The sequence below is a fragment of the Salvelinus namaycush genome, chromosome 16, assembly GCF_016432855.1.
Source record: "Salvelinus namaycush isolate Seneca chromosome 16, SaNama_1.0, whole genome shotgun sequence".
Classification (NCBI taxonomy): domain Eukaryota; kingdom Metazoa; phylum Chordata; class Actinopteri; order Salmoniformes; family Salmonidae; genus Salvelinus; species Salvelinus namaycush.
In genome coordinates, this window is record NC_052322.1 from 32,338,146 (window position 1) to 32,365,237 (window position 27,092).

Consider the following 27,092-nt stretch of genomic DNA (forward strand, 5'->3'; position numbering starts at 1 on the left):
TGCTCACCATTTTCTGATCATATATTTGATTTAATCTCCATTCCAGCAACTACCTAATTCATATCCTGACAGCAACAAATACCAGGAAATACCAACGCAAGCACTTTGTAAGCAGCCTAAGAGGAAGAGGGCAGGGCTTTATCACTGTACGATCTTAAGGTATCCCATTAGGATGCAGTCTAATCATCCATCCCAGTGCAACGTCAGCTACAGTGTTGGGAGGAAAACAGAAAACCATTATTTCAGGGGAAAGTGTCCAGTCACTGGTATTCACTAAACCAAAATGATGAAATTCAAGAGAATTTAGAGAATCTAGAGTTTTGAAAAACAATGTATTGAGGGTTTCAATATCCCACATCACCCTAATGAAATCAGCCTATCCCTTCCATGTTCATGACTGTGCAGGCCACCTTAATAAGATATGGATTATTGCATCTTTCCCACTTATTGATCTGACCATGCACTCAGAGCAGTGAGCTGAAATGCTTAGCCTCCATGATTCAGTGTAATGTCTGTCTCACTGAGCAGCACTGTGTTCAAATAGCCTATCTATGATGCAACCTCTGTGTGGAACGGGATGGGTCAGTTTGCATCCATTTATCCCATACACTAATATTCTTACACTTTATAGACCCTTTTACCTTATATCAAAATGATCCAAGGTCATTGGCTATGCTCAATACTGATTACCAAATAATTGTATTTGATTGTTTACCTGCATGCCCACGAGAAGATTGGTGTCAGTCAACACTGATACATAATATGCATTTTAGCCTACATACAGCTCTTTTAATGTGATATTTGGAGGTGGAAAGCTATTAGAATATATCCATAGAGGAATGATAAGTTCTTAGACTACATGATTGTATTAGGCTATAATTGTAGCAATTCTACGTGTAATATATGGCAAATTAAACATCAAAATATGACAATATGAGATCACCTTTGATTTGACAGCAGACAGCAGGAACTGGAAACTTGGGAGGCGGGACATAATTGCTGTCTTGTTAAGTGATTCGCCACTCCATGGAGGAAGTGTCCAAGTGCGGTCGTTTGCTATTGGTCCTGGAAAAAGACCATGCCCAAGTGCTGCGTTAGCTTTGACTGGATAGTGTGAATGATCACTAGAAACTCGTGTTCACACCGCATGTGGCGCAACGGAGAGAGGAGGCGTAAACAGCAGAGAATCTCGTAGCTAGGTAAGGTGAGTAATAAAAACATTTAATTAGAAAAGATCGGAGTATTTGTAATATGTTCGATCTTAGTTAAAGTATCAAACTTAGAGGCACCATAAAATAAATATCCGAAATAATGTGTTTTCATGCGATAATGGCTCGCTGATGTTAGCTAACGGGTAGCATTAGCCTTTTCTAACGTTATTGGGTCGGTGGCCTAACTGCTACTTCGACTTTGTCGTTATGCGCGGGAAATTAGCCCTATTAAATTTGAATTTTTCCTCATTAAAATATGGCCGATTAATGTGTCTAGCAATATACTATTGAAACGAAGTATTTGTGAATGTGCTTGATAACTGCAATTTTTAGAACGTTGAATGGCTGCTGCGCGGCCTAGCAATGCCACATTCAAGAGGTGGTGTTTGCATTTTGCTACAGCTAGAAACTGCTGCAATCTCAACGTGACAAGGCCAGAAAGCCTCATGCACTGGTCATGTTTTTACCGAGGATAACTACAATTTTAATGGATCTGTATAGAAAGTACCTCGGTAGATCAAATCGTCAGGGAGAATAAGCCATATTTTGCAGTTAACCAGGTTTGTGTTTGCTAGGTAGCTAGCATTGCTAACGTTAATCAATTGGCCAGACGTGACATGTGTTTCATTAGCTACCGACGTTGGCTAGCTATCTACGCTGGCGTTGCAGGGTAACGTGTTAGGCCCTTTCATAGTTCATGCCCGCATGTCAACTTGCTCAAGCAGACATGACCAAACCACCACGAAATGTAGCTTATTTCAGGTGGCATATGGATCATTATTTGACCTTTTAGAATAGTAGCCACGAGCTAACTTGATCCCATCCACTGGGCATAAACTGGTTGAATCAACGTTGTTTCCAAGTCATTTCAGCCTCAAAAAATTGTGATGACATTAAATCAACGTTAAACTACGTTTTTGTATTGTCATGCACAGGCGGGAATTGTATTTTACCACCCAACGTTTAACCTCCATCCAGTGACATGCATTTTTTTGTTTAATTCACGTTAGTTGACAAAGTAAAAACAAAACTGATAATCAAGCTAACAGCACATGGTTGATTGAGTTGGTCAGTCACTTGATTGGGTCGGAACAAGCCATGGATTGGCCCAACTTTTATTGGCCAATCGTACCTTTGACTCCACTGTTGAATGTATCATTTACCATACCCTTAGAATTCCTGCCGCTTTGTAAGTGACTTGCCAAAAGTGTGGTTTTAGTTAAGTATTTTCTGTTTTCTTTGCAGATATGGAGATGAGCAGCAGCAGTGAGTGCTTTCGATGTGGCCGTCCTGGGCATTGGATCAAGAACTGTCCTGAAGCTGGAAGTGGGGGGCGTGGCCGCGGCAGGGGCAGAGGAAGAGGAAAGGGTACTTTTCTTGGTTTTTGGGACACCTCACACATTCTACACCAAGCAGAGATGTATGAACGATTATCAGCAGCGGTCTTAAGTTTGCTGAGCACAAAGGCCTTCTCCTATGGGGAATAACCTCACTGTTGGTTGCTTTCAGGGTTTTCACATAGTCCTATCACATATCAAAATGACAAAGCATGGTTGTCTTAGTCACAATCTGTTACGTGATTCTGTTGGTTTAGTTCACAATCGCATAGTTCAATGTCAACTTAGCTGACATGGCAGCAGAACGATACATGTTCCTCCTCGGAGTTAGGGTTGCCGGTATTTTCTTCACGGGTGAGTATAAAGTAAACCTCGGTCACCTTTCTTCTTCTAGATCTGTTCTGCTATCGCTGTGGAGAGCAAGGTCACATTGCCAGGGACTGTGAACAGACCGAGGATGGTGAGAATACTTTTCTTTCCTTAATTGAATGCTAAGTACATGCCAATGGTTTTGTCAACCCAACTCCCAGTTTTCTGAATGTTAAACTTGTCGTTCCAATGTGGACTTGTTCAGCTTTACAGTGAGCAATAGTTGCAGCCTTCTTGTGACTGTCACTATGTACTAGGTCCTACTGTTATTCAGGATCTGGGGACACATGATATTTCAGAATGTTTATTACATGTTATAAACATTGTATAAAACAAATTCTTATTTGAATAATGGTATTTTGAAAGATATGTATTAATTATTGATAGCAATGCCGTTGTTAATTGCTTTGAAGTAGTTCTGACAAAATTACATGTTAATTTGAAGGAAAAAATCGTGTAACTTTTTTCTTTCTCAGCCTGCTACAACTGCCACAGGAGTGGCCATATTTCCCGGGACTGCAAGGAGCCCAAAAAGGAGAGGGAGCAGTGCTGCTACAGCTGTGGCAAGGCTGGCCACGTGGCCCGTGACTGTGACCATGCCAACGAGCAGAAGTGCTATTCCTGCGGTGGCTTTGGTCACATCCAGAAACTTTGCGATAAAGTCAAATGTTACAGGTGAGTGGCCACTTAGTAAGAATATTTTTTGTAAAAATGTTTAATAAATACACATGGTAACGACTCATACTTGCATGTTTCCATGTACAGAGAACTTGACTAACAACTGCTGAAAGCACATACGCACAACGTGTTTCGACAAGTCTTCTCGAGGGTGACATGCAGCCTCTGGTACCCCCTTCTTTTGGGGACATAAATGGGTTTACTGTAGTCTTAAAAGCTTTCAAGTAGTTATGCAGTGTATCAAGATATATGTATGTTTGTGCTTTGTATATGGTCCTTCCGCTTTTTGTTTCCAGATTAGTTCCCGTCTCCGCCAAAACCATGTAAATGATAACTCTTACGCTTGGTCAACTGAAATCCTAATGTTTTCTCTCCTCTCTCTAGGTGTGGTGAGATTGGCCATGTTGCTGTGCAGTGCAGCAAAGCCAGTGAGGTGAACTGCTACAAATGCGGCAACACTGGCCACCTGGCGAAAGAGTGCACCATCGAAGCCACCGCATAATCAGTGCCCTTTGTTGCCCCTCCTATTTTTTTCTGATTGATGGTTGGTTGTATTATTTTTCTCTGAATCCTCTTCACTGGCCAAAGGTTGGCTGACAGAGGCTAGTCCCGGGCCAGTGAGCCTCTCAACATGTAATATGAAGAAAGGGGTGGGGAAAAAAATCTTTCTGCATTCAATACAAAAAATGTTTGTTTAGTTTGGTAGCGGTGTTATGTATAATGCTTTGTTAAAGAATCCCCCTTTCCAAGCCACTGGTGAACAGAGATGAATGGGACTAAATATATGGGATAGAGAGGACCTCTGGGCTTGTGGAAAGCGAGTCTCAGTAAGAAGGGAGTAAAAAGAAACCTGAACTTCCATGTATGGTTATTTTTGGTTTGTTTTAGTGGGATAACATGAGTTGGCCAAGAGAGTATGACATGGGAAACAGTTCACAACATATGAGCTGTTTGCATCTGGGCCCTACAAGCAGCTAAGTGCCGGGCGATAACAAACTGCATGTTATATCGATAAATGCCATTACATTTTGGAAGAATTTAAAGAATCTTCTGTTCTTTTATAAAAAGAAATCTGTTTACAATTTAAAGGAGTATCAGTAAATAGACCATGGTAGACGTTTCCCCAAAAAATGATTTTGGAAACTTTTGCCTTGGAGGAACAATTATCAACAAAAACAGTTGTCAGATCATCAGAATTAGCAGTTATTTCGGAATGGAGAATGTTTTCACAGAAATCAAATGTTATTTTTGTACAATATCACTTAGACTACTGTAAAAAATCAATTTTGCTTGTACTCAGTTTTTAAGTCGGAAGGAAAACGCATCTGAAGTCGTAGAACATAGAAATGTAATTTTAAACTATCAATAAAGCGGGAGGAGCACGGGGAGGAAGATTCTTGTGATTGCGTTTATTTCAATGCTTATTTCTTCTAGGTCTTGTATTGCTTTCTTGAATGTAGTTGTGTATATATTATGTTTTGGTCAGCAGTTCTGAGTTCTTTTATGTTGAACAACTTAAACAACCCTGCCCTAGAAATGTGTCATGTAACATTTTCTTTACAAATTGACAAACTCATTGATTGTGGGTGGCCCCACATTGTCAGCAGTTATAGTACAGGACTAGGCAGGCTTTTCTTCCCAGAGAGAATATAGAACAGGTTGTGGCACACTCCATAGGGAATCCTCCTGTCATCTCTAACCCATAGCTCAGATTTCCATGTCAAATTACCCTTGGGTGGCACTTGCAGTGTAAATTTAGCCAACCTATATATAAAGCCCCACTTGTGCTTCAGCTCTCCGGTTGTCGATTTTGCAGTCGGTTTGGCCCTTATTTGGTCTCAGAAAATGGAAATAAATCAATTGAAAACATATGGATTAAGTCAATTAATACACTTGTATTACTTTGGTGCAGTGCAGTAGACAAAATTCCTCAATCTATACTTCTAAAATGGCCAGTATCCTTGCTGCTGTTTTCCCCTGCATTTCTATTGCTCCACCTGATGTTCAAAATGGCAGCTGGGGCCGCAGTCTAGTTCTGCCGCTGTTTACGATTTTCAACAGTGCGTAATATAATGCCACGTTAAAAACAACTCGGAAATCTCCGACTTCCGTGCGGTCTAGACAACTGTGACATCGCGGGGGGAAAACGAGCACCGACTGGAAATAATCGTTTCGAACGGTAATCCAACTCGGAATTTGGAAGGTCGGAAATGCGAGCATCTTACTAGCTCCGACCTGAACACCACTGACGTCATGATTTGACCTCTCTTTTTCCGTGTTCCCAGTTGTATTGAAAGCACTAAAAGGATGTCGTCATTTCGCCGTGCATAGAAAAAAATTAATGAGTAAAAAAATCGGAATTAAACAAGCCCAGCCAGCTCAGCCCAAACCGGCTTTTTTATTTGGTGTTTCATTATTTTTCGGTCACCGGTGAAAGTAGGCGGAGATGAGGGGACTCCTGCCTTTTTACAGAGTTCTGAACGCCCTGTGTAACCGACAAGTCAGGCGAAGAGCTGGATTTGCCGGTTCTGAGTGCGGGTTTAGCGGAACCGTGTCTGTTAGCAAGGTACGATTCGAACTGCAAAGCTGTTGCTTCCAAATGAATTCTGCACTGTCAGCTGATACATTGTAGCCAATGTTTCCTTGTAATAGGAATACCAACGAATGTAGCATTGCACTGATATTTTGGGGGATGGGCGCTTTGTGTCCTCAAATGTTAGTTTTTTCCCCATCAGTTTTCAAAATCCAAACAGGCACATTTTTATGTCTCCGAATGTTATCGCTCAAGGTGAGTGTGTAGGAAAAGAGATTGCAGTTCCATCACAATCCCATATCATTAGCTCCTTCTGTAATGTTGGCTACAATGAATTGAATACATCATGGGGTTTTTTCTCTCTAAATAATAGGCCTCAGAGGTGCATATGTATCCAAATGGCATATTGGGCCTGTCAGTAAAGTGGCTTTGATAAGAGGAAAGTCCCAATAATCACAGGGCCTATGAATTTCTACCCTCACATCACATATTATGTTTATTTTCTCTTTATGTGAGCTGCCTCCACAATTCACATTTCCTTCCACATATACCTAGAGGCTAGACTGTTGTAGCCTGATCCACACCAATAGCAAAACAGATTGTAAACTTACGGGACTTCAGGATGGTCGTATGAGGCTAAGACTGTTGAGCAACACCCTGGAAATAGTTGTGTGTTGTAACATACAGAAACTAAATCATTACTAGTTTAGATTCATATTTAAAACAGAACCACACACATGGTCCTGCATCCTGTCTTGTGTGTCAACTCAGACCCATGCTTTGGGGATGGGTCTTATATTGTTGAGTGGAATATTTCTAATGATGCATGATGTCAACATTACAGTTTTATGTTATCATGTAGCGATCTAGAATGTGGCATATGAATCATTCTCTCTTCCTATCCCAGCCACAGCCATGCTTTGGCCTGCTGTTTGACATCGATGGCGTGCTTGTCCGGGGAAAGATACCCATCCCTGCTGCAAAAAAGGCCTTCCAAAAACTGGTCAACTCTCAGGGACAATTTGTGGTACCAGTTGTTTTTGTCACCAACGCAGGGAATTGTATGCGGCAGATGAAAGCAGACCAGCTCTCGCACATCCTGGGAGTGCCTGTAAGTGTCTCACAGCTCTCTTCTGCCACACAATCTGTAATGATTAAGACATCATTTAATTCAAGGCCCTGTGTGGGCAGTTAGCCACTCATGCTGTACATGTTAATGTGGTGCATTGTCTTTTGACTTTAAACGAGTTCTCAGCAATATGATGGATAAATATTAGGACCAGCAGAGGTAGACAATGACATGCATTATACCCAGCCTTTTGACATAAAATTCAACTATGTGTGTCTCGTTGCACAGAAAATCAAACCAATTAGGTCCTCTTGAAGATATTGCTTGCTGTAGGTCTGGCTCAGCCTATCTGACCGGTGTTTTTGTTACCAGATCACCATGGACCAGGTGATGATGTCACACAGTCCACTGAGGATGTTCAAGAAATACCATGACAAGTGTGTTCTGGTGTCAGGACAAGGGCCCGTCCTGGATATTGCCAAAAAGTATCCTTTTGAAATACAATATGTATTATCAGACATTATCAAAGCATCTACTTGACTTAGCTTGATAAGAGAATATCAGGGCGGCAGGTAGCCTAGTGGTTAGAGCTTTGGACCAGTAACCGAAAGGTTGCTAGATCGAATCCCCGAGCTGACAAGGTAAAAATCTGTCGTTCTGCCCCTGAACAAGGCAGTTAACCCACTGTTCCTAGACCGTCATTGTAAATTTGAATTTGTTCTTAACTGACTTGCCTAGGTAAATAAAAAATAAAAATTACCTAGTAATTAATTAACAAGCTGATTATATCAGGTATATCAGACCCAAGTGCAGACTGTGTTGAAGTTAAAATGTTTATTGCAACAACAGGGGCAGGCAAACGACAGGTCAAGGCAGGCAGGGGTCGATAATCAAGAGTAGCGGCAAAGGTACCGGACGGCAGTCAGGGGCAGGCGGGCTCAGAGTCAGGACAGGCAAGGGTCAAAACCAGGAGGACGAGGAAAAAGAGAGACTGGGGAAAAACAGGAGCTGAGAAAACACTGGTTGACTTGAACAAACAAGACAAACTGGCACAGACAGACAGAAAACATAGGTATAAATACCCAGGGGATAAGTGGGGAAGATGGGTGACACCTGGAGGGGGGTGGAGATAAGCACAAGGACAGGTTAAACAGATCAGGGCGTGACAGATTATAATGACCATGCTATACATTGGTGGTGTAATCCTTAAAATTATAAGCTTGGGCTTCCAGAATGTGGTCAGTATCGACATGTTGAGAGAATCCTTTCCTCTGCTGGACATGGTAGACCACAACAGACGGCCCAAACTGCCGGTGAGACTCGAGCCGATGTATACATCAAGATCCATAGACAGGCTATATTTCAGAGGCTTTCCTAAGCACCTTCCATTTCTTATTTTCTTTTCAGTCCAGTCCTATTGCCAACCTTCCCACAGTAGAAGGTGAGGGCTTGTAAATGGATTCTCTCCTTCTGATTGATCTTGTTGTTGAACTGTCACCGTAATCGCAATTGTATATCATATCCATCATATTCCACTTCTTTTCTCTTCCCGGTCCAGCTGTTATTCTGTTTGGGGAGCCCATCCGATGGGAGACCAACCTCCAGCTGATAATTGATATCCTGCTGACCAATGGGAACCTGAGCGGAGCCCACCAGACCCAAAAGCTTCCCCACCTCCCCCTGCTGGCCTGCAACATGGATCTCATGTGGATGGCTGAGGCCCAGTCTCCACGGTAACCACAGTGAATCAGAGCTGTTATTGAAATGTGGTGAAAAGGAAGGCAGATATGAATAGGAAGAAAGACATTTGTTTTTTTTCACCATAGAATCTATTAATGTCCTGGATGCAAAATGGGACTAAGCTCATTGAAGTCTGACCTTTAAGAAAACGGTGCAATGAGCTTGATTAGTTGAATTGATCATGTTTTCATTACATGTTTGCTTCTTTATATGATCTCAACTCCAGCTTTGGTCATGGAACATTCCTGGTGTGCCTGGAGAACATCTACAAGAAGATAACGGGTAAAGAGGTGAAGTACAAAGCTCTGATGGGAAAGCCCAGTGAACTGACCTACCACTTTGCTGAGTGCCTCATCAGAGGCCAGGCTGTGGAGAGAAACTGGACACAGCCCATCACCTCCCTCTATGCTATTGGGTAAGACCCCTGTCATCTCACTGTTGACAGCAAAAATGGTGGCAATTTATTTTACGTGGAAAAAAATAGAATAAAATGGGTAATCGCATAATGATAACATATCATTATAATTACTTGTTTGTTGTTTGGGGATTCAAAGCACAGCTAGAGTTCATCTTGAAGCTAGAGTAGTTGTTATAAGTGTGGGCTCTTAATTTGATCACTGTTGTGGCTGAGAATTTTCCTGCGCTGCAGGAAATGCAGATGAGCTTTGAGATTTACATACATTCACTGAAACCCGCACTACAGTTATATTAACAGTATAGCACTTTTCATATAGCCTAATTATAGCCTAACCACAGATCAAACATTACATTGGTGGAAAAATGTGAATGTTCAAATCTTGTTACAGGATTATATTGATGTGACAATACTGGTCAAATTAAGATTCTGCACCTGGATGTGCTGATGTCCATGATGTGGGATGTAATTTCTGTACTACCTGATTCCTCTCCTTGATTTCCTTTCTTTTGCCTCTCTACTCCCTCAGGGATAACCTGATGACTGACATCTATGGGGCCAACCTCTACAGTTGTTACCTGGAGGAGAGGAACAGGAGGAAGAACTCCAAAGCTGTCGCCAATATGGCCACTGGCACGGGCTCTAGTGCAGCCCTTCCCCAGGACAACGACCACGTAGAGAACACCTGGGAGAGCGAGCTGGCACCCCCCTCCGCCACCTCCTGCAAGTCCATCCTGGTGTGCACTGGGGTGTACAACCCCCACACGGAGGTGCCCACTTATGCCAACAAGTGCATCAAGGAGACTGTGTTTCACGGGCATCGCGACTTGCGCTTTGACCCGGCGTTGGTAGAGCCCGGGCACATCGTGCAGGATGTGGCTGACGCCGTGGAGCTCATCTTTGAGCAGGAGAAGTTTGTGCCTCAGTAATGTTTTCAGGTTGGTGTCGTCATGGAGACCTCCTTAGTAGAGGTCTCAGGTTTGCCTGTGCCGGCCATAGAATTAGAATTGATTATATTCAAATTCTATGGTTCTGGGTTAAAAAGGAGGGGGTTCCTAAAAATTGATACAGAGCAGACCCAACCAACTGATCAATATCCAGTGTTGTGCAGATTTGTTTTGTATGATACGATGGACCAGATTCCCTTAGTCCTTAACTGGGAAATACCACTTACTGAGTTACGTTGGACAGTGTTTACAACTTGGCAGGGTATTGAAGGAACTTAATAGGTAAAGTACTGTAGTGAGATTGAACTCTTATTCATTCTGTTGTATTGTTCTATAGTGGGCTTAAAACGATTTAAGTTCTGCACAATTACCCGCTTTTAAGTAATGGCAATTGATTTTAATGCAAGCCTTATTTAATAGTATTATGAATAAGTATTTTCTTAGTTGTGATTATGTACAAAGATTAATACCATCTTTAAAATTGTGAATTTGATTTAATTGGTCTTATGTATCTTAATGACTATAATAAGTTCAAAATATTTGTATGAATTCATATGTTTTCAATTCCTTGTCAAACTGACCATATTACTGTCTACCATAAGTTTTGTCTGTTACATCTATGCATGCATTTCATAAGATCGATTTAATGCATTATACTGTACTTAGCCCGGTTTCCCAAAAGCATATTAAGGCAATTTCATCGTTAGAACCATAGATGGTAGATGGTTCTAATATTAATTTTGCCTTAAGATGCTTTTGGGAAACCGGGCCCTGTACTGTAAGAATACCTATTTGATATTTAGGGTGCAATGCCGTCCTTCAACTGTGCTGTCTACATTATTTCGAGCAATGTAAACCATGTAACCTGTATTTGCACAGAACAAAACGATTCATTCTCATTTAATGTTACCATATCTTGCCGAGCTACTAAACCTGCCCTTTGTTGTAAATGTACCATTTGTCGTATGCGTTAGAACTTTGACCACAGATGCAAAGACTGTATCTAGCCACTTATATTTATATAGGAATATCAGAGAAGCTATTTTATCATAGGTGTATTAACCATGCATTTCAGTTGATGCGTTACATATTTTATAAGATGTTGTCAATATTGCTTGTATGAATGAAAATAGCGTAGCCTTAAAAAAACAAAAGAAAAAAGCTGGCTACCTGTTCTTCAGTGCTGATGATACAGCATGGCTTTGTTTACATGAAAACAAACGACTCCATAGAAAATTAAACATGCTTATCTTCTTGCCATATATCCTACCAGTTTTCTTCTTACTGTCCTCATGCACACATCTTCAGTTTCAGAAATAAATATTCTCACTTATCTGGTGTTAACAATATTTGCAAATTGTACAACACCTAAATGTCTCCCGAATCTGTCTAAGGCACTGCATCTCAGTGCTTGAGGCGTCACTACAGACACCCTGGTTCGAATCCAGGCTGTATCACAACCGGCCGTGATTGGAAGTCCCATAGGGCGGCGCACAATTGGCCGGTGTAGGCCGTCATTGTATATAAGAATCTGTTCTTAACTGACTTGCCTAGTTAAATAAAGGTAAAATAAATAAAAAAGCTTCACCCTCATGTAGTGCTAGGTATCAACAGCCAATCCAGTAGGGGCTGGAAGCTATAGTGAGCTTCGATTGGTCAAAAATGGCACGATGTCACAGAGTATTTGCGTAAAGGTCAGCCTTCCCTAACTTTGGTCACGCTCCCTCGCCCATGCTCGCATCGCCCGGTGAGAGAGGCAGAGTTCTCACATTCCTCAGACAGAGAGCCTCTGGAGTGTCCTCCTGTGTTTGGGCTTCAGCGACTTCAGAGAGTCAGCCTCAAACCATGCGTGTCTCTGATCCATGTCCAGAGTGAAGGTGGAGTTCTTCGCCAGCCTCAGGCCCCACAGCAGGAGGCCGATGAGCCCACACAACATCACCCCCACCAGGGTATCATACACCTCCCTTGCACACCTCTGCTGGGCACAGGAGGAAAAGTAGGCATCACTGAGCACAGTGATTGCTGTGTGTGCCACACTACTTGGGCTGGCACAGGTGGGCACCCCACCAGACACGACAGCCCCGTTCCTCTTCAGCCAGGTACTTAGGTACTGGATTTCACAGTTACAGTGGAAAGGGTTCCCATACAGGGTGACCCTTCTCAGGCCTTGCAGCCTGTCGAAGTGCCCTGGAGGTACTGTGGACAGCTGGTTGTTCTGGAGGTGGAGCTTGTGGTGTCTGGGGAGAGAGGTGGGACTTCCCTGAGGCTCAGGGAGCTGCAGTTGATCTGTAGTCCTGCAGGGTGTAGGGCTGAACACTGGCAGGGCTGTGGGCTGGTCTGTGCACTGGATGTGGCCAGGAGGAGGAGGATGGCTAGCCCTGAACCAAAGAGCATCCTACAGGAAGAAAAACATACCATATCTGATGTATACATACACTATACAAACAAAACAGCCTCTGGAAGCAACGTCAGCACAAGAACTGTTCGTCGGGAGCTTCATGAAATAGGTTTTCATGGCCAAGCAGCTACACACAAGCCTAAGGTCACCATGCACAATGCCAAGTGTTGGCTGGAGTGGTGTAAAGCTCGCCACCAGTGGACTCTGGAGCAGTAGAAACACGTTCTCTGGAGTGATGAATCAAGCTTCACCATTTGGCAGTCTGACGTACAAAGTTGGGTTTTGCGAACCTTCCCGAATGCATAGTGCCAACTGTAAAGTTTGGTGGAGGAGAAATAATGGTCTGGGACTGTTTTCCATGGTTCGGGCTAGGCCCCTTAGTTCCAGTAAAAGGGAAATCTTAACGCTACAGCATACAATGACATTGTAGACGATTCTGTGCTTCCAACTTTGTGGCTACAGTTTGTGGAAGACCCTTTCCTGTTTCAGCATTACAATGCTTCTGTGCACAAAGCGAGGTCCATACAGAAATGGTTTGTCGAGATCGGTGTGGAAGACCGACTTGACTGGCCCGCACAGAGCCCTGACCTCAACCCCATCGAACACCTTTGGGATGAATTAGAACGCCGACTGGGAGCCAAGCCTAATCGCCCAGCATCAGTGCCCAACCTCACTATGCGTCCTCCGAAGCACGACCCAACCAAGCCGCACTGCTTCTTAACACAGCGCGCCTCCAACCCGGAAGCCAGCCGCACCAATGTGTCGGAGGAAACACCGTGCACGCCCCCTCGGTTAGCGCGCACTGCGCCCGGCCCGCCACAGGAGTCGCTGGAGCGCGATGAGACAAGGATATGCCTACCGGCCAAACCCTCCCTAACCCGGACGACGCTAGGCCAATTGTGCGTCGCAATCCGTAAACATGGGCACCCTAATAGACATTATCCTGACCAACTTGCCCTCCAAATACACCTCTGCTGTCTTCAATCAGGATCTCAGCGATCACTGCCTCATTGCCTGTATCCGCTACGGGTCCGCGGTCAAACGACCACCCCTCATCACTGTCAAACGCTCCCTAAAACACTTCTGCGAGCAGGCCTTTCTAATCGACCTGGCCCGGGTATCCTGGAAGGATATTGACCTCATTCTTTAAAAGTAACTTCCTCACCATCTTAGACAAGCATGCTCCGTTCAAAAAATGCAGAACTAAGAACAGATATAGCCCTTGGTTCACTCCAGACCTGACTGCCCTCGACCAGCACAAAAACATCCTGTGGCGAACTGCAATAGCATCGAATAGTCCCCGCGATATGCAACTGTTCAGGGAAGTCAGGAACCAATACACTCAGTCAGTCAGGAAAGCAAAGGCCAGCTTTTTCAAGCAGAAATTTGCATCCTGTAGCTCTAACTCCAAAAAGTTCTGGGACACTGTAAAGTCCATGGAGAACAAGAGCACCTCCTCCCAGCTGCCCACTGCACTGAGGCTAGGTAACACGGTCACCACCGATAAATCCGTGATAATCGAAGACTTCAACAAGCATTTCTCAACGGCTGGCCATGCCTTCCTCCTGGCTACTCCAACCTTGGCCAACAGCTCCGCCCCCCCCGCTGCTACTCGCCCAAGCCTCCCCAGCTTCTCCTTTACCCAAATCCAGATAGCAGATGTTCTGAAAGAGCTCCAAAACCTGGACCCATACAAATCAGCTGGGCTTGACAATCTGGACCCTCTATTTCTGAAACTGTCCGCCGCCATTGTCGCACCCCCTATTACCAGCCTGTTCAACCTCTCCTTCGTATCATCTGAGATCCCCAAGGATTGGAAAGCTGCCGCGGTCATCCCCCTCTTCAAAGGGGGAGACACCCTGGACCCAAACTGTTACAGACCTATATCCATCCTGCCCTGCCTATCTAAGGTCTTCGAAAGCCAAGTCAACAAACAGATCACTGACCATCTCGAATCCCACCGTACCTTCTCCGCTGTGCAATCCGGTTTCCGAGCCGGTCACGGGTGCACCTCAGCCACGCTCAAGGTACTAAACGATATCATAACCGCCATCGATAAAAGACAGTACTGTGCAGCCGTCTTCATCGACCTGGCCAAGGCTTTCGACTCTGTCAATCACCATATTCTTATCGGCAGACTCAGTAGCCTCGGTTTTTCTAATGACTGCCTTGCCTGGTTCACCAACTACTTCGCAGACAGAGTTCAGTGTGTCAAATCGGAGGGCATGTTGTCCGGTCCTCTGGCAGTCTCTATGGGGGTACCACAGGGTTCAATTCTCGGGCCGACTCTTTTCTCTGTATATATCAATGATGTTGCTCTTGCTGCGGGCGATTCCCTGATCCACCTCTACGCAGACGACACCATTCTGTATACTTCTGGCCCTTCCTTGCACACTGTGCTATCTAACCTCCAAACGAGATTCAATGCCATACAACACTCCTTCCGTGGCCTCCAACTGCTCTTAAACGCTAGTAAAACCAAATGCATGCTTTTCAACTGGTCGCTGCCTGCACCCGCACGCCCGACTAGCATCACCACCCTGGATGGTTCCGACCTAGAATATGTGGACATCTATAAGTACCTAGGTGTCTGGCTAGACTGCAAACTCTCCTTCCAGACTCATATCAAACATCTCCAATCCAAAATCAAATCTAGAGTCGGCTTTCTATTTCGCAACAAAGAATCCTTCACTCACGCCGCCAAACTTACCCTAGTAAAACTGACTATCCTACCGATCCTCGACTTCGGCGATGTCATCTACAAAATAGCTTCCAATACTCTACTCAGCAAACTGGATGCAGTTTATCACAGTGCCATCCGTTTTGTTACTAAAGCACCTTATACCACCCACCACTGCGACCTGTATGCTCTAGTCGGCTGGCCCTCGCTACATGTTCGTCGTCAGACCCACTGGCTCCAGGTCATCTACAAGGCTATGCTAGGTAAAGCGCCGCCTTATCTCAGTTCACTGGTCACGATGGCAACACCCACCCGTAGCACGCGCTCCAGCAGGTGTATCTCACTGATCATCCCTAAACCCAAAACTTCATTTGGCCGCCTTTCCTTCCAGTTCTCTGCTGCCTGCGACTGGAACGAATTGCTAAAATCTCTGAAGTTGGAGACCTCAACAACTTTAAACATCTGCTATCTGAGCAGCTAACCGATCGCTGCAGCTGTACATAGTCCATCGGTATATAGCCCACCCAATTTACCTACCTCATCCCCATACTGTTTTTATTTATTTACTTTTCTGCTCTTTTGCACACCAGTATCTCTACTTGCACATGATCATCTGATGATTTATCACCCCAGTGTTAATCTGCTAAATTGTAATTATTCGCTTCTATGGCCTATTTATTGCCTACCTCCTCATGCCTTTTGCACACATTGTATATAGATTCTCTTTTTTTTCTTTTTTCCCCCTACTATGTTATTGACTTGTTTATTGTTTACTCCATGTGTAACTCTGTGTTGTTGTCTGTTCACACTGCTATGCTTTATCTTGGCCAGGTCGCAGTTGCAAATGAGAACTTGTTCTCAACTAGCCTACCTGGTTAAATAAAGGTGAAATAAAAATAAATAAAATAAAAACAACGCATCACCGGGGGCAAACTACCTGCCCTCCAGGACACCTATAGTACCCAATGTCACAGGAAGGCCAAAAAGATCAACAACCACCCGAGCCACTGCCTGTCCACCCCGCTATCATCCAGAAGGTGAGGTCAGTACAGGTGTATCAAAACTGGGACAAAGAGACTGAAAAACAGCTTCTATCTCAAGGCCATCAGACTGTTAAACAGCCATCACTAACATAGAGAGGCTGCTGCCAACATACAGACTCAAATCTCTTGCCACTTTAATAAATGGATGTAATACAAATTAAGTCAGAAGTTTACATACACTTAGGTTGGAGTCATTAAAATTCGTTTTTCAACCACTCCACAAATTTCTTGTTAACAAATTATAGTTTTGGCAAGTCGGTTAGGACATCTACTTTGTGCATGACACAAGGAATTTTTACAACAATTGTTAACAGACAGATTATTTCACTTATAATTCACTGTATCACAATTCCAGTGAGTCAGAAGTTTACATACAATAAGTTGACTGTGCCTTTAAACAGTTTGGAAAATTCCAGAAAATGATGTCATGGCTTTAGAAGCTTCTGATAGGCTAACTTACACCATCTGAGTCAATTGGAGGTGTACCTGTGGATGTATTTCAAGGCCTACCTTCAAACTCAGTGCCTCTTTGCTTGACATCATGGGAAAATCAAAAGAAATCAGCCAAGCCCACAGAAAAAAAATTGTAGACCTCCACAAGTCTGGTTCATCCTTGTGAGCAATTTCCACACGCCTGAAGGTACCACGTTCATCTGTACAAACAATAGTACGCAAGTATAAACACCATGGGACCACACAGCCGTCATACCGCTCAGGAAGGAGGCACGTTCTGTCTCCTAGAGATTAACATACTTTGGTGCGAAAAGTGCAAATCAATCCCAGAACAACAGCAAAGGACCTTGTGAAGATACTGGAGGAAACAGATACAAAAGTATCTATATCCACAGTAAAACAAGTCCTATATCGACATAACCTGAAAGGCCGCTCAGCAAGGAAGAAGCCACTGCTCCAAAAACGCCATAAAAAAAGCCAGACTACGGTTTGCAACTGCACATGGGGACGAAGATCGTACTTTTTGGAGAAATGTCCTCTGGTCTGATGTAACAAAAATAGAACTGTTTGGCCATAATGACCATCGTTATGTTCAGAGGGAAAAGGGGGAGGCTTGCAAGCCGAAGAACACCATCCCAACCGTGAAGCACGGGGGTGGCAGCATCATGTTGTGGGGGTGCTTTGCTGCACAAGGGACTGGTGCACTTCACAAAATAGATGGCATCATAAGGATGGAAAATTATGTGGATATATTGAAGCAACATCTCAAGACATCAGTCAGGAAGTTAAAGCTTGGTCTCAAATGGGTCTTCCAAATGGACAATGACCCCAAGCATACTTCCAAAGTTGTGGCAAAATGGCTTAAGGACAACAAAGTCAAGGTATTGGAGTGGCCATCACAAAGCCCTAACCTCAATCCTATAGAAAATTTGTGGGCAGAACTGAAAAAGTGTGTGGAAGCAAGGAGGCCTACAAACCTGACTCAGTTACACCAGCTCTGTCAGGAGGAATGGGCCAAAATTCACCCAACTTATTGTGGGAAACTTGTGGAAGGCTACCCGACACGTTTGACCCAAGTTAAACAATGTAAAGGCAATGCTACCGCATACTAATTGAGTGTATGTAAACTTCTGACACACTGGGAATGTGATGAAAGAAATAAAAGCTGAAATAAATCACTCTCTCTACTATTATTCTGACATTTCACATTCTTAAAATAAACTGGTGATCCTAACTGACCTAAGACAGGGAATTTTTACTAGGATTAAATGTCAGAAATTGTGAAAAACTGAGTTTAAATGTATTTGGCTTAGGTGTATGTAAACTTCTGACTTCAACTGTAAATGTATCATTAGTCACTTTAAATAATGCCCCTTTATATAATGTTTACATATCCTACATTACTCATATAATACCTATATACTGTATTTTATACCATCTACTGCATCTTGCCTATGCCGCACGGCAAACACTCATCCATATATTTATATGTACGTACATATTCTTATTCATCCCATTACATTTGTGTGTATAAGGTAGTCGTTGTGAATTTGTTAGATTACTTGTTAGATTTTACTGCACTGACGGAACTAGAAGCACAAGCATTTCGCTACACTCGCATCTGCTAACCATGTGTATGTGACCAATAAATGTTTTTTTTAACAACACTCTTTGTCCAAATGTAAGATTAGCAACCATTTCTGCTCTAGAGAAGAACAGATTGTCCTCATGGTTATGAGGGCCCAGCAGGGCTCTCCTTTTACTTCTGGGTCAATACTCCGGACCTGCATTGGCCCCTTTGGCTCAGGACTCCTTCTACGATGACCAACTACTTCTGGGCCACTACTCCGGACCGGCGTTGGCCCCTTTGGCTCGGGACCCTCTGCCAGGTTCCCCTTTGGCTCATCTCACCCTCTGCCAGGTTTCCCACAAGAGGACAACCTACTGTTCTTATAAGCACTCCTGTACTAATGCAGAGGAGGGCCACACTGCACCACCGGAACTGGCAAAGCCCTATCTTCTCCTAGATCAGGAACTCGTCTGCAGTGTGACACGTGGATCCAGGTATCTCTCTCAGCAACCCAGAAGAACTTGGTACTGCCCTCTCCAATGGGAGTCCTTCCAACTCTTTCTCCTGAAGTGCTTGACCACCACAAAATCCCCTGGGCTCAAACAGTGCTCAGCTCCACCTGCCAGGTTCGGCAAAAATGTCTTCAATTGAGGAAAGAGAGTCTTGAGAACCCTGTTAAGGGTAACATAATACTCAACCATGTCTTCCTCCATCCCTTGCAGGGACAACCTGTTCCGGGCGAAAGGTGCATTTGTCATTCGCATAGGACGGCCAGCCAGCACCTTGTGTGGAGAGACCAGTGACCGTATGGGATCTGCCTTTCATACTCATCAGTACCAATGGAAGCACTTTCACCCATGTCAGGCTTGTTTCACCAATCAACTTAACTAATTACATTTTCAGAGATTGATTCGCCCTTTCGACTGCATTCACAGGTTGAAGATGATAGGCACAATGTGTTTTCAAATCAATCTGCAAAGCCCCTGACAGGGACTGGACAAACACATTCACGAAATGCCAACCATTGTCGGAGAGATTTTAGATGGCAGACCCTACCTGGGTATGATGTCTCGCACGACTGCTTTCACCACAGCAACCGCTGTGGCTCTCCTGCAAGTGAAAGCTTCAATCCATTTTGAAAACATGTCAACAATCACCAAACAATACTTGTACCCCTCACAATGTGTCAACTCAATGAATTCCATCATTAAGTGCTCAAAAGGTCCTTCAGGCCTTGAATGGGATGCGGGGGATACTGAAATGCCGCGTCCAATATTATTAGTCATGCAAATCAAACATTTCTTGCAGAAATGTTCTGCAAACACAGTAAAACCTACTGTACACCAATATTTATTTACAAGATCCACCATCCCTGCTTTGGACACATGATCCTGACCATGTGACAACTTGGCAAGGAAATGAAAAGTACAATGGGGCATGGCAGGTCTGCTCCTCTCATCCAGCCATACACCCGATGCGTCTTTACGACAGCACCCAGCCCACTTGCATCTCTCTGACTCATCAGTCGTTGCCTGCAAAGCAACCACGTCATCAACAGAGAAAGGGTTGATGGGAGCTGGGACTGCTGCCATCTGTAGGAGGGGGGAAACAGAAGAGGAAGCAGCCAAGTTAGCTGCACGGTCAGCTTTAGAGTTCCCCAGAGAAATGTTGTCGTTAGAGGAAGAATGCGCTTGACATTTGATTATGGAAACAGAGGAGGTTAGCTAGACAGCCTGTAAGAGAGACGAAACAAGGTTACTGTGTGCAATCTGTTTTCCAGACAAGGTCAATAACCCTCTATTCTTCCACAATGTTCCAAAATCATGCACAACACCGAACACATATCTGCTATCAGTGTAAATGTTAACAGAGCTGTCCTTTCCCAAAATATAAGCTCTAGTAAGGCCAAAAAGTTCTGCCGCCTGGGATGATATGTGTGAAGGGAGTCGAGCACTCTCCACAGTTTCCAAAACAGTCACAACAGCATAACCAACTAATAGATCCCCTTTCTCATTTCTCTGGGCAGACCCATCTACAAAATACTCAAAGTCTGGATTGCCTAACGGGGTGTCTCTCAAGTCCAATCTAGGGCTACAGTCAATTTCAATAGCTACGTCACAGTTATGATCTTCACCGGCATCTGCTGTAGGGAGAAGAGTTGAGGGGTTAAGAATTGTACATTGTTTCAGAGTAACATGAGACATTGTCAACAGATTGTTCTGATAATCTAGCAGTCTCGCATGCGTCAAATGAGCCGTTCTTGCCTGTGTAATAATTGCGTGCACAGCATGGGGCAAATGGACGGTTAGGAGAGACATAGCCACAATATCAGAACATGCCAAAACAGCTTCAGTAGCAGCAGCTACTGATCTCAAACAGGAAACCATTCCCCTGATCACACTATCTAATCATTGAGAATAATAACCAACAGGTCTATATCCCACACCATAATACTGTGTCAAAACTGCTGACAAAGAGCTGGAAGGGTTTATTACGGTCTGGCAAACCCAAGCAAGGGGTAGACATTAATGTTTGTTTCAATTTTACCAATGCCATCTCAGCCTCATCGGTCCAGACCACAACTTCACTTGCATTCATCTTTCTCCCACAAATACAATCCTGCAGCGGTTGAACTATCTCTGCATAGTCTTTCAACCACAGTTGACTGTAACCAGCCACACCCAACAAAGGCATTATGTGCTGCTTGGTACCAGGTTTAGGCAAAGCTTTAATTGCCTCTAATCTACCTTTGGAGAGGGTGCGACCCACAAAAGTAATGTCATGACCCAAATATTTAACGGAGCTCTGGCATAATTGCATTTTACTCGGGGAAACATCATGACCATTTTCTGCCAGAAAAATCAACAATGCACTAGTGTCCTGGTGACATATCTCCTCTGATTGTGAGCAAAACAACAAATCGTCAGCATACTGAACCAAAGTACTCCCTTCCGGAGCATCAAAACTCTCTAGGTTTTGAGACATTTCTTGGGCAAAGATTGCAGGTGATTTCACGTAACCTTGGGGAATTACCGTCCATTTCCATTTGGCCCCAAGAAACATAAATGAGAACCAGTCCTGTGACTCCTCAGTCACAGGGATGCTAAATAAAGCATTAGCCAAATCAATTACTGAAAAACAACAACTACCTTGAGGCACCTGGGATAAAATGGTAACAGTGTTAGGCACCAAGGGTGCTCTAGCATGTACAGCATTGTTTACTAGTCTAAGGTCTTGCACAAAACGATTATCACCAGATGTTTTTTTTGTTTTTTTACCCCTTTTTTTCCCCAATTTTGTTGGTATCCAATTGGTAGTTACAGTCTTGTCTCATCGCTGCAACTCCCGTATGGACTCGGGAGAGGCAAAGGTCGAGAGCTATGCGTCCTCCGAAACCCAACCCAACCAAGCCGCACTGCTTCTTGACACAATGCCCACTTAACCCGGAAGCCAGCTGCACCAATGTGTCGGAGGAAACACCGTACACCTGGCGACCGTGTCAGTGTGCACTGCGCCCAGCCCGCCACAGGAGTCGCTAGTGCACGATTGGACAAGGATATCCCAGCCAAACCGTCCCCTAACCCGGACGACGCTGGGTCAATTGTGCGCCGCCCAATGGGTCTCCTGGTCGCAGCCGGCTGCGACAGAGCCTGGACTCTAATCCAGAATCTCTAGTGGCACAGCTAGCCCTGCGATGCAGTGCCTTAGACCACTGCGCCACTCGGGAGGCCCCACAGGTAAAATTGGTAAAATTGGTGTGTTACAAGGCAAATTTGGGGAGGGAACCAAGTCGCCTATTCCAACTAACGCACTATGAATGGGAATGATACACTTTTCAGCTTCTTTGCTAAGAGGGTAAAGAGCTTTGTAAGGTATGTGGGTGCTTTTTGGAATTACCACAACTGGTGCAGCTCCTTTCATGTGTCCAATGTCGGTCTTTGATTTAGCCCATAGTTCTTCAGGGATATCTTTTAGCCAATCAATATGTGAATTATCTTGTAATACCACAGGCATGGTTTCAACGTGAATTGGTTATTTTCTTGGTGTTGTCATTGCAGTAGCCCTGTATGGGGAATGCTGTATAAGCTGACTACTGTGCTTCCCTTCCCAGGCCACCCAATCAGTTGATTCTATCACTTTCTCCATACAAATACCCACATCTTTACATTGTCTTCCTGGAGCTTTTGATAAGCTACAATGGGGAACAGAGCCAGAGACTTCATACAAACTCATCTTAGTATCCGTCAACAATACTCTAGCTGCTACGAAGTCTTCTCCCATGTATATCACCTTCATGGTTTTCTCAACTTTCTCTTTTTGTTTTGACCATCTCTGTTGGTATTCAGGGTCCTCTTCTCATGAGGGAACAGCAGCAGTACAATGTAGGTAATCAGACACTTCCCAGTTACCATGCAACGGGGAAGAGAAGGACTGCTCTCTCAGCTCCCCCTCAACATGTTGATCATTCAGGTGCCAAGCATAGTAACAGTTCATCAGGCATGGGAAGATTACATTTTCTCGCAATACCAATGACAATCGTTCTACAGTACAGAAAACAGATAAATTCATTTTACGCATCAAATCTCTTCCTAATAAATTTACTGGGCAGATGGAGGAGTACAGGAATCCGTGTCTCCCTTTGCTGTCTCCCCACTCCACAATCAGGGGAAAAGTAAATAATTCTTCAGAGTGAATTCCAGACTGTGTGCATTGGTTCTTCATCATTGTTTTCTTAATTAGTTTCTTCTTCTGTTTCCGCCTCATCCTATGGTTGGTAGCCCCTTCGTTCACATCCGCTTCCAAATGGGTTTTTCACCTGCACGCCTGCAGGTGGGGACAGCCACTCTCCTTGGCCTTCTCCTACTGGGCAATGTGTTGAAAGGTACCATACCTTCCCACAGTTGTAGCAGCTCCAGTCTCTCCCTCTGTAAACTCCAGGACCCACTCCAGGACAATGTCTTGAAATATGCCCTAACTTCCCATAGTTGTAGCACCTCCAGTCTCGCCCCTCGTCAGCTCCAGCAGGGGTCACTCGGCCTCTAACTCTTCCTCAACCGTATCCACGGTTGCCACCATCATCCCCATGTCCTCTAGCTCCTCCAGAGTAGTACATCAGTTGTGCCTTCTTCAGTGTCTTTCCGTCCTTAGTTTCATTTTCCTTCAATTGTCTTTCCGCAGACAGTGGTTTTGTTTCCCTTGCAAAACAAGTTGTAGTTACTGCTGTCTTTAGATCATGTCTCAGGCCTGTCACCAGAGCATGACACAATAAGCTGCTGTATGAGTCTTGGTCAGGCGTCAGACCTGAGGGTTGGAGGAAGACTGTCTCCATTCTTTTCATGTAGTCACTACATTTTTCATCAGTTCCCTGTTTGGTGGAATGTATTTTCTGCCAGTCTGTGCATTTGGGGAAAGCAGCCTTTATTGCGGTAAAAACTGCATCTAGCTGGTCACCACGATCAGTAACAGGTACATCGCAGTCCCACATGTGTTTATAGTCCTTCCATTTAAATTCCAAGCAGCGGCGGAGTATTTCTTCAATTTGTCTGGTGGTGGGGTTGTACATGGAGATAATTGCTTTTACCTCTTCCTCAAACCTCACAGTATATTTTGCTGGGTCAACGACATCGCCCACTATTGCTTTTATTTCGTCAACATCCCACGGTTTCTCCATTTCCAACATCCACCTCCATTGGGGTTGGTGTAGCGTATTATTGTAAACATTCCCTCAAGCTTCTTTTTGGGTGTTTTCTTTTTATCCTTCTTATCTTTGTTTTTTCATTCATTGCTCTACCTCGCTGCAGCTCCTTGTATCTTCGTCTTGGCTACTTTCTTCTTCACTGATGTCATTCTTCCTGCTTGCATTAATTTGCCTCTTGTTTCTCTACTTTTTTATTTTCTCTTACATTTCTCCATTTATTTTCTGAGCTCTTCTAGCTCCTCTTCTTTACTCTCCCTCTCCTCTGTTCCTCTCTGCTCGTTCACTTTGGTCTTTGTTTTTGCCGTTAGCTTTTTGTCTTCAGCTCCAGCACCTGCAGCCCCTCCAACAGCTCCTAATCCCACGGCTCCTCCACTTAGCACAGGCCCAACCCCAACTGGGTTAGAAGGGGGTGGAAGGGCACCATCTCCGTCTGCTAGTGGAGGATTTGGCAGTGGCGGATACAAGGGGGGCCCCATGCAAGGGTTCCTCTCGGAGAAAGTCCAGCCAGGCTTCTTCTTTTTCATTTTTTTCCATCTTTCCTCTCAAGGTTCCACTTGCTTTACCAACAGTCCTCTTACAGCTTTATCTTTTGCACTTTCTACTTCTTTCTCCCACTTTCTGAAATCTTCCCACTTCACTTTAACGTTCTTGTGTTTTCTTTCAAGTTGGCCTCTCACAGACTCCCATCAACAGGGAAATGTCCATCTGTCCATTTTGTCCAGTCTTCTGTTTGGTTCAGTACCCCCCTACCAATTTTTTTTGCCATTACACAACACGACCCTTTCGGTTCTCAGCACAGATCTTCCATCCTACTCTTACTATTCGCTTTCCCATACTCTAACCCTTTGTTGTTAAAAAAATAAAAAATCCAGCTTAACACGTCATCCCACACTCACACAACTCTCACACCGTGGGCTAAACCCCTGTTCAGTTAGTTAGTCAAGCACACAATACTCTCATCCACATTCACTTAGTACTATTCCCAAACACACTCAGTAATCTCCCCTATTACTCGTCGTTGCCTCCTATGCATACCTATGTATCTTCTGCGGTTCTTCTATAGTCTCCATAGTCGCCATAGACTCCACAGTATCTATACTCTCTACAGTATCTATAGTCTCACATGTCTATAGTCTCTCAGTGTCTATAGTCTCAGTAGTCTATGTTGTCCAGTCTACAGTATCTATACTCTCTACAATATCGCATCTCTATAGTCTCATTAGTTTATGTAGTCATAAATGCTACAGTCTCTATATACTCTACAGTCTTGCCGCTTCCCATACATATAGAATAGTACCTAGTGCACCTTATGCTATTCTCAGTGGATCCCCGACCACATACAGTTGAAGTCGGAAGTTTACATACACCTTACCCAAATACATTTAAACTCAGTTTTTCACAATTCCTGACATTTAATCCTAGTAAAAATTCCCTGTCTTAGGTCAGTTAGGATCACCACTTTATTTTAAGAATGTGAAATGTCAGAATAATAGTAGAGAGAATGATTTATTTCAGCTTTTATTTCTTTCATCACATTCCCAGTGGGTCAGAAGTTTACATACACTCAATTAGTATTTGGTAGCATTGCCTTGAAATTGCATAGCTTGGGTCAAACGTTTCGGGTAGCCTTCCACAAGCTTCCCACAATAAGTTGGGTGAATTTTGGCCCATTCCTCCTGACAGAGCTGGTGTAACTGAGTCAGGTTTGTAGGCCTCCTTGCTTGCACACACTTTTTCAGTTCTGCCCAAAAATGTTCCATAGGATTGAGGTCAAGGCTTTGTGATGCCCACTCCAATACCTTGACTTTGGCGTCCTTAAGCCATTTTTCCACAACTTTGGAAGTATGCTTGGGGTCATTGTCCATTTGGAAGACCCATTTGAGACCAAGCTTTAACTTCCTGACTAATGTCTTGAGATGTTGCTTCAATATATCCACATAATTTTCCATCCTCATGATGCCATCTATTTTGTGAAGTGCACCAGTCGCTCCTGCAGCAAAGCACCCCCACAACATGATGCTGCCACCCCCGTGCGTCACGGTTGGGATGTGTTCTTCGGCTTGCAAGCCTCCCCCTTTTTCCTCCAAACATAACGATGGTCATTATGGCCAAACAGTTCTATTTTTGTTTCATCAGACCAGAGGACATTTCTCCAAAAAGTATGATCTTTGTCCCCATGTGCAGTTGCAAACTGTAGTCTGGCTTTTTTCTGGCAGTTTTGGAGCAGTGGCTTCTTCATTGCTGAGCGGCCTTTCAGGCCTTTCATTTGACCATGGATATAGATACTTTTGTACCTGTTTCCTCCAGCATCTTCACAAGGTCCTTTGCTGTTGTTCTGGGATTGATTTGCACTTTTCTCACCAAAGTACATTCATCTCTAGGAGACAGAACGTGTCTCCTTCCTGAGCGGTATGACGGCTGCGTGGTCCCATGGTGTTTATACTTGCATACTATTGTTTGTACAGATGAACGTGGTACCTTCAGGCGTTTGGAAATTGCTCCCAAGGATGAACCAGACTTGTGGAGGTCTACAATTGTTTTTCTGAGGTCTTGGCTGATTTCTTTTGATTTTCCCATGATGTCAAGCAAAGATGCACTGAGTTTGAAGGTAGGCCTTGAAATACATCCACAGGTACACCTCCAATTGACTCAAATTATGTCAATTAGCCTATCAGAAGCTTCTAAAGCCATGACATCATTTTCTGGAATTTTCCAAGCCGTTTAAAGTCACAGTCAACTTAGTGTATGTAAACTTCTGACCCACTGGAATTTTGATACAGTGAATTATAAGTGAAATAATCTGTTTGTAAACAATTGTTGGAAAAATTACTTGTGTCATGCACAAAGTAGATATCTTAACCGACTTGCCAAAACTATAGTTTGATTAACAAGAAATTTGTGGAGTGGTTGAAAAACGAGTTTTAATGACTCCATTCTAAGTGTATGTAAAC

General features: G+C 43.9%; 2 protein-coding genes and 1 pseudogene across 4 annotated transcripts; 2 read left to right on the forward strand and 1 right to left on the reverse strand.

Annotated features, from left to right (window-relative positions):
* The first annotated feature begins 1,101 nt into the window (after positions 1 to 1,101).
* LOC120061321 (cellular nucleic acid-binding protein-like) lies at positions 1,102 to 4,991 on the forward strand. Of its 3 annotated transcripts, none has more exons than XM_039011051.1 (5): positions 1,102 to 1,204; positions 2,457 to 2,579; positions 2,943 to 3,008; positions 3,394 to 3,592; positions 3,980 to 4,991. In XM_039011051.1, the coding sequence occupies exons 2-5, from the start codon at positions 2,459 to 2,461 to the stop codon at positions 4,095 to 4,097; spliced, it is 504 nt and encodes a 167-aa protein (XP_038866979.1). In that variant the 5' UTR covers positions 1,102 to 1,204; positions 2,457 to 2,458; the 3' UTR covers positions 4,098 to 4,991. The 3 variants fall into 3 exon arrangements, with proteins under 3 accessions (XP_038866979.1, XP_038866981.1, XP_038866980.1); XM_039011053.1 differs by having other exon boundaries at positions 2,457 to 2,573; XM_039011052.1 differs by having other exon boundaries at positions 1,103 to 1,199.
* Positions 4,992 to 5,824: 833 nt separating this feature from the next.
* On the forward strand, positions 5,825 to 11,607 carry LOC120060765 (haloacid dehalogenase-like hydrolase domain-containing 5). Its single transcript, XM_039010182.1, has 8 exons — positions 5,825 to 6,161; positions 7,036 to 7,239; positions 7,570 to 7,682; positions 8,417 to 8,510; positions 8,605 to 8,638; positions 8,756 to 8,930; positions 9,164 to 9,352; positions 9,882 to 11,607. The coding sequence occupies exons 1-8, from the start codon at positions 6,042 to 6,044 to the stop codon at positions 10,279 to 10,281; spliced, it is 1,329 nt and encodes a 442-aa protein (XP_038866110.1). The 5' UTR covers positions 5,825 to 6,041; the 3' UTR covers positions 10,282 to 11,607.
* Positions 11,608 to 12,073: 466 nt separating this feature from the next.
* Positions 12,074 to 12,693, reverse strand: LOC120061635 (annotated as a pseudogene).
* Positions 12,694 to 27,092: the final 14,399 nt, after the last annotated feature.

Excerpts from the sequence above, each read along its gene's own strand:
- LOC120061321 (XM_039011051.1), top strand. The coding sequence starts at position 2,459 with ATGGAGATGAGCAGCAGCAGTGAGTGCTTTCGATGTGGCCGTCCTGGG. Across the intron at positions 2,580-2,942 it reads GGGCAGAGGAAGAGGAAAGG|ATCTGTTCTGCTATCGCTGT; the intron begins GTACTTTTCTTG and ends TTCTTCTTCTAG. Across the intron at positions 3,593-3,979 it reads GATAAAGTCAAATGTTACAG|GTGTGGTGAGATTGGCCATG; the intron begins GTGAGTGGCCAC and ends TCCTCTCTCTAG.
- LOC120060765 (XM_039010182.1), top strand. The coding sequence starts at position 6,042 with ATGAGGGGACTCCTGCCTTTTTACAGAGTTCTGAACGCCCTGTGTAAC. Across the intron at positions 7,240-7,569 it reads CGCACATCCTGGGAGTGCCT|ATCACCATGGACCAGGTGAT; the intron begins GTAAGTGTCTCA and ends TTTTGTTACCAG. Across the intron at positions 8,511-8,604 it reads ACAGACGGCCCAAACTGCCG|TCCAGTCCTATTGCCAACCT; the intron begins GTGAGACTCGAG and ends TTTTCTTTTCAG.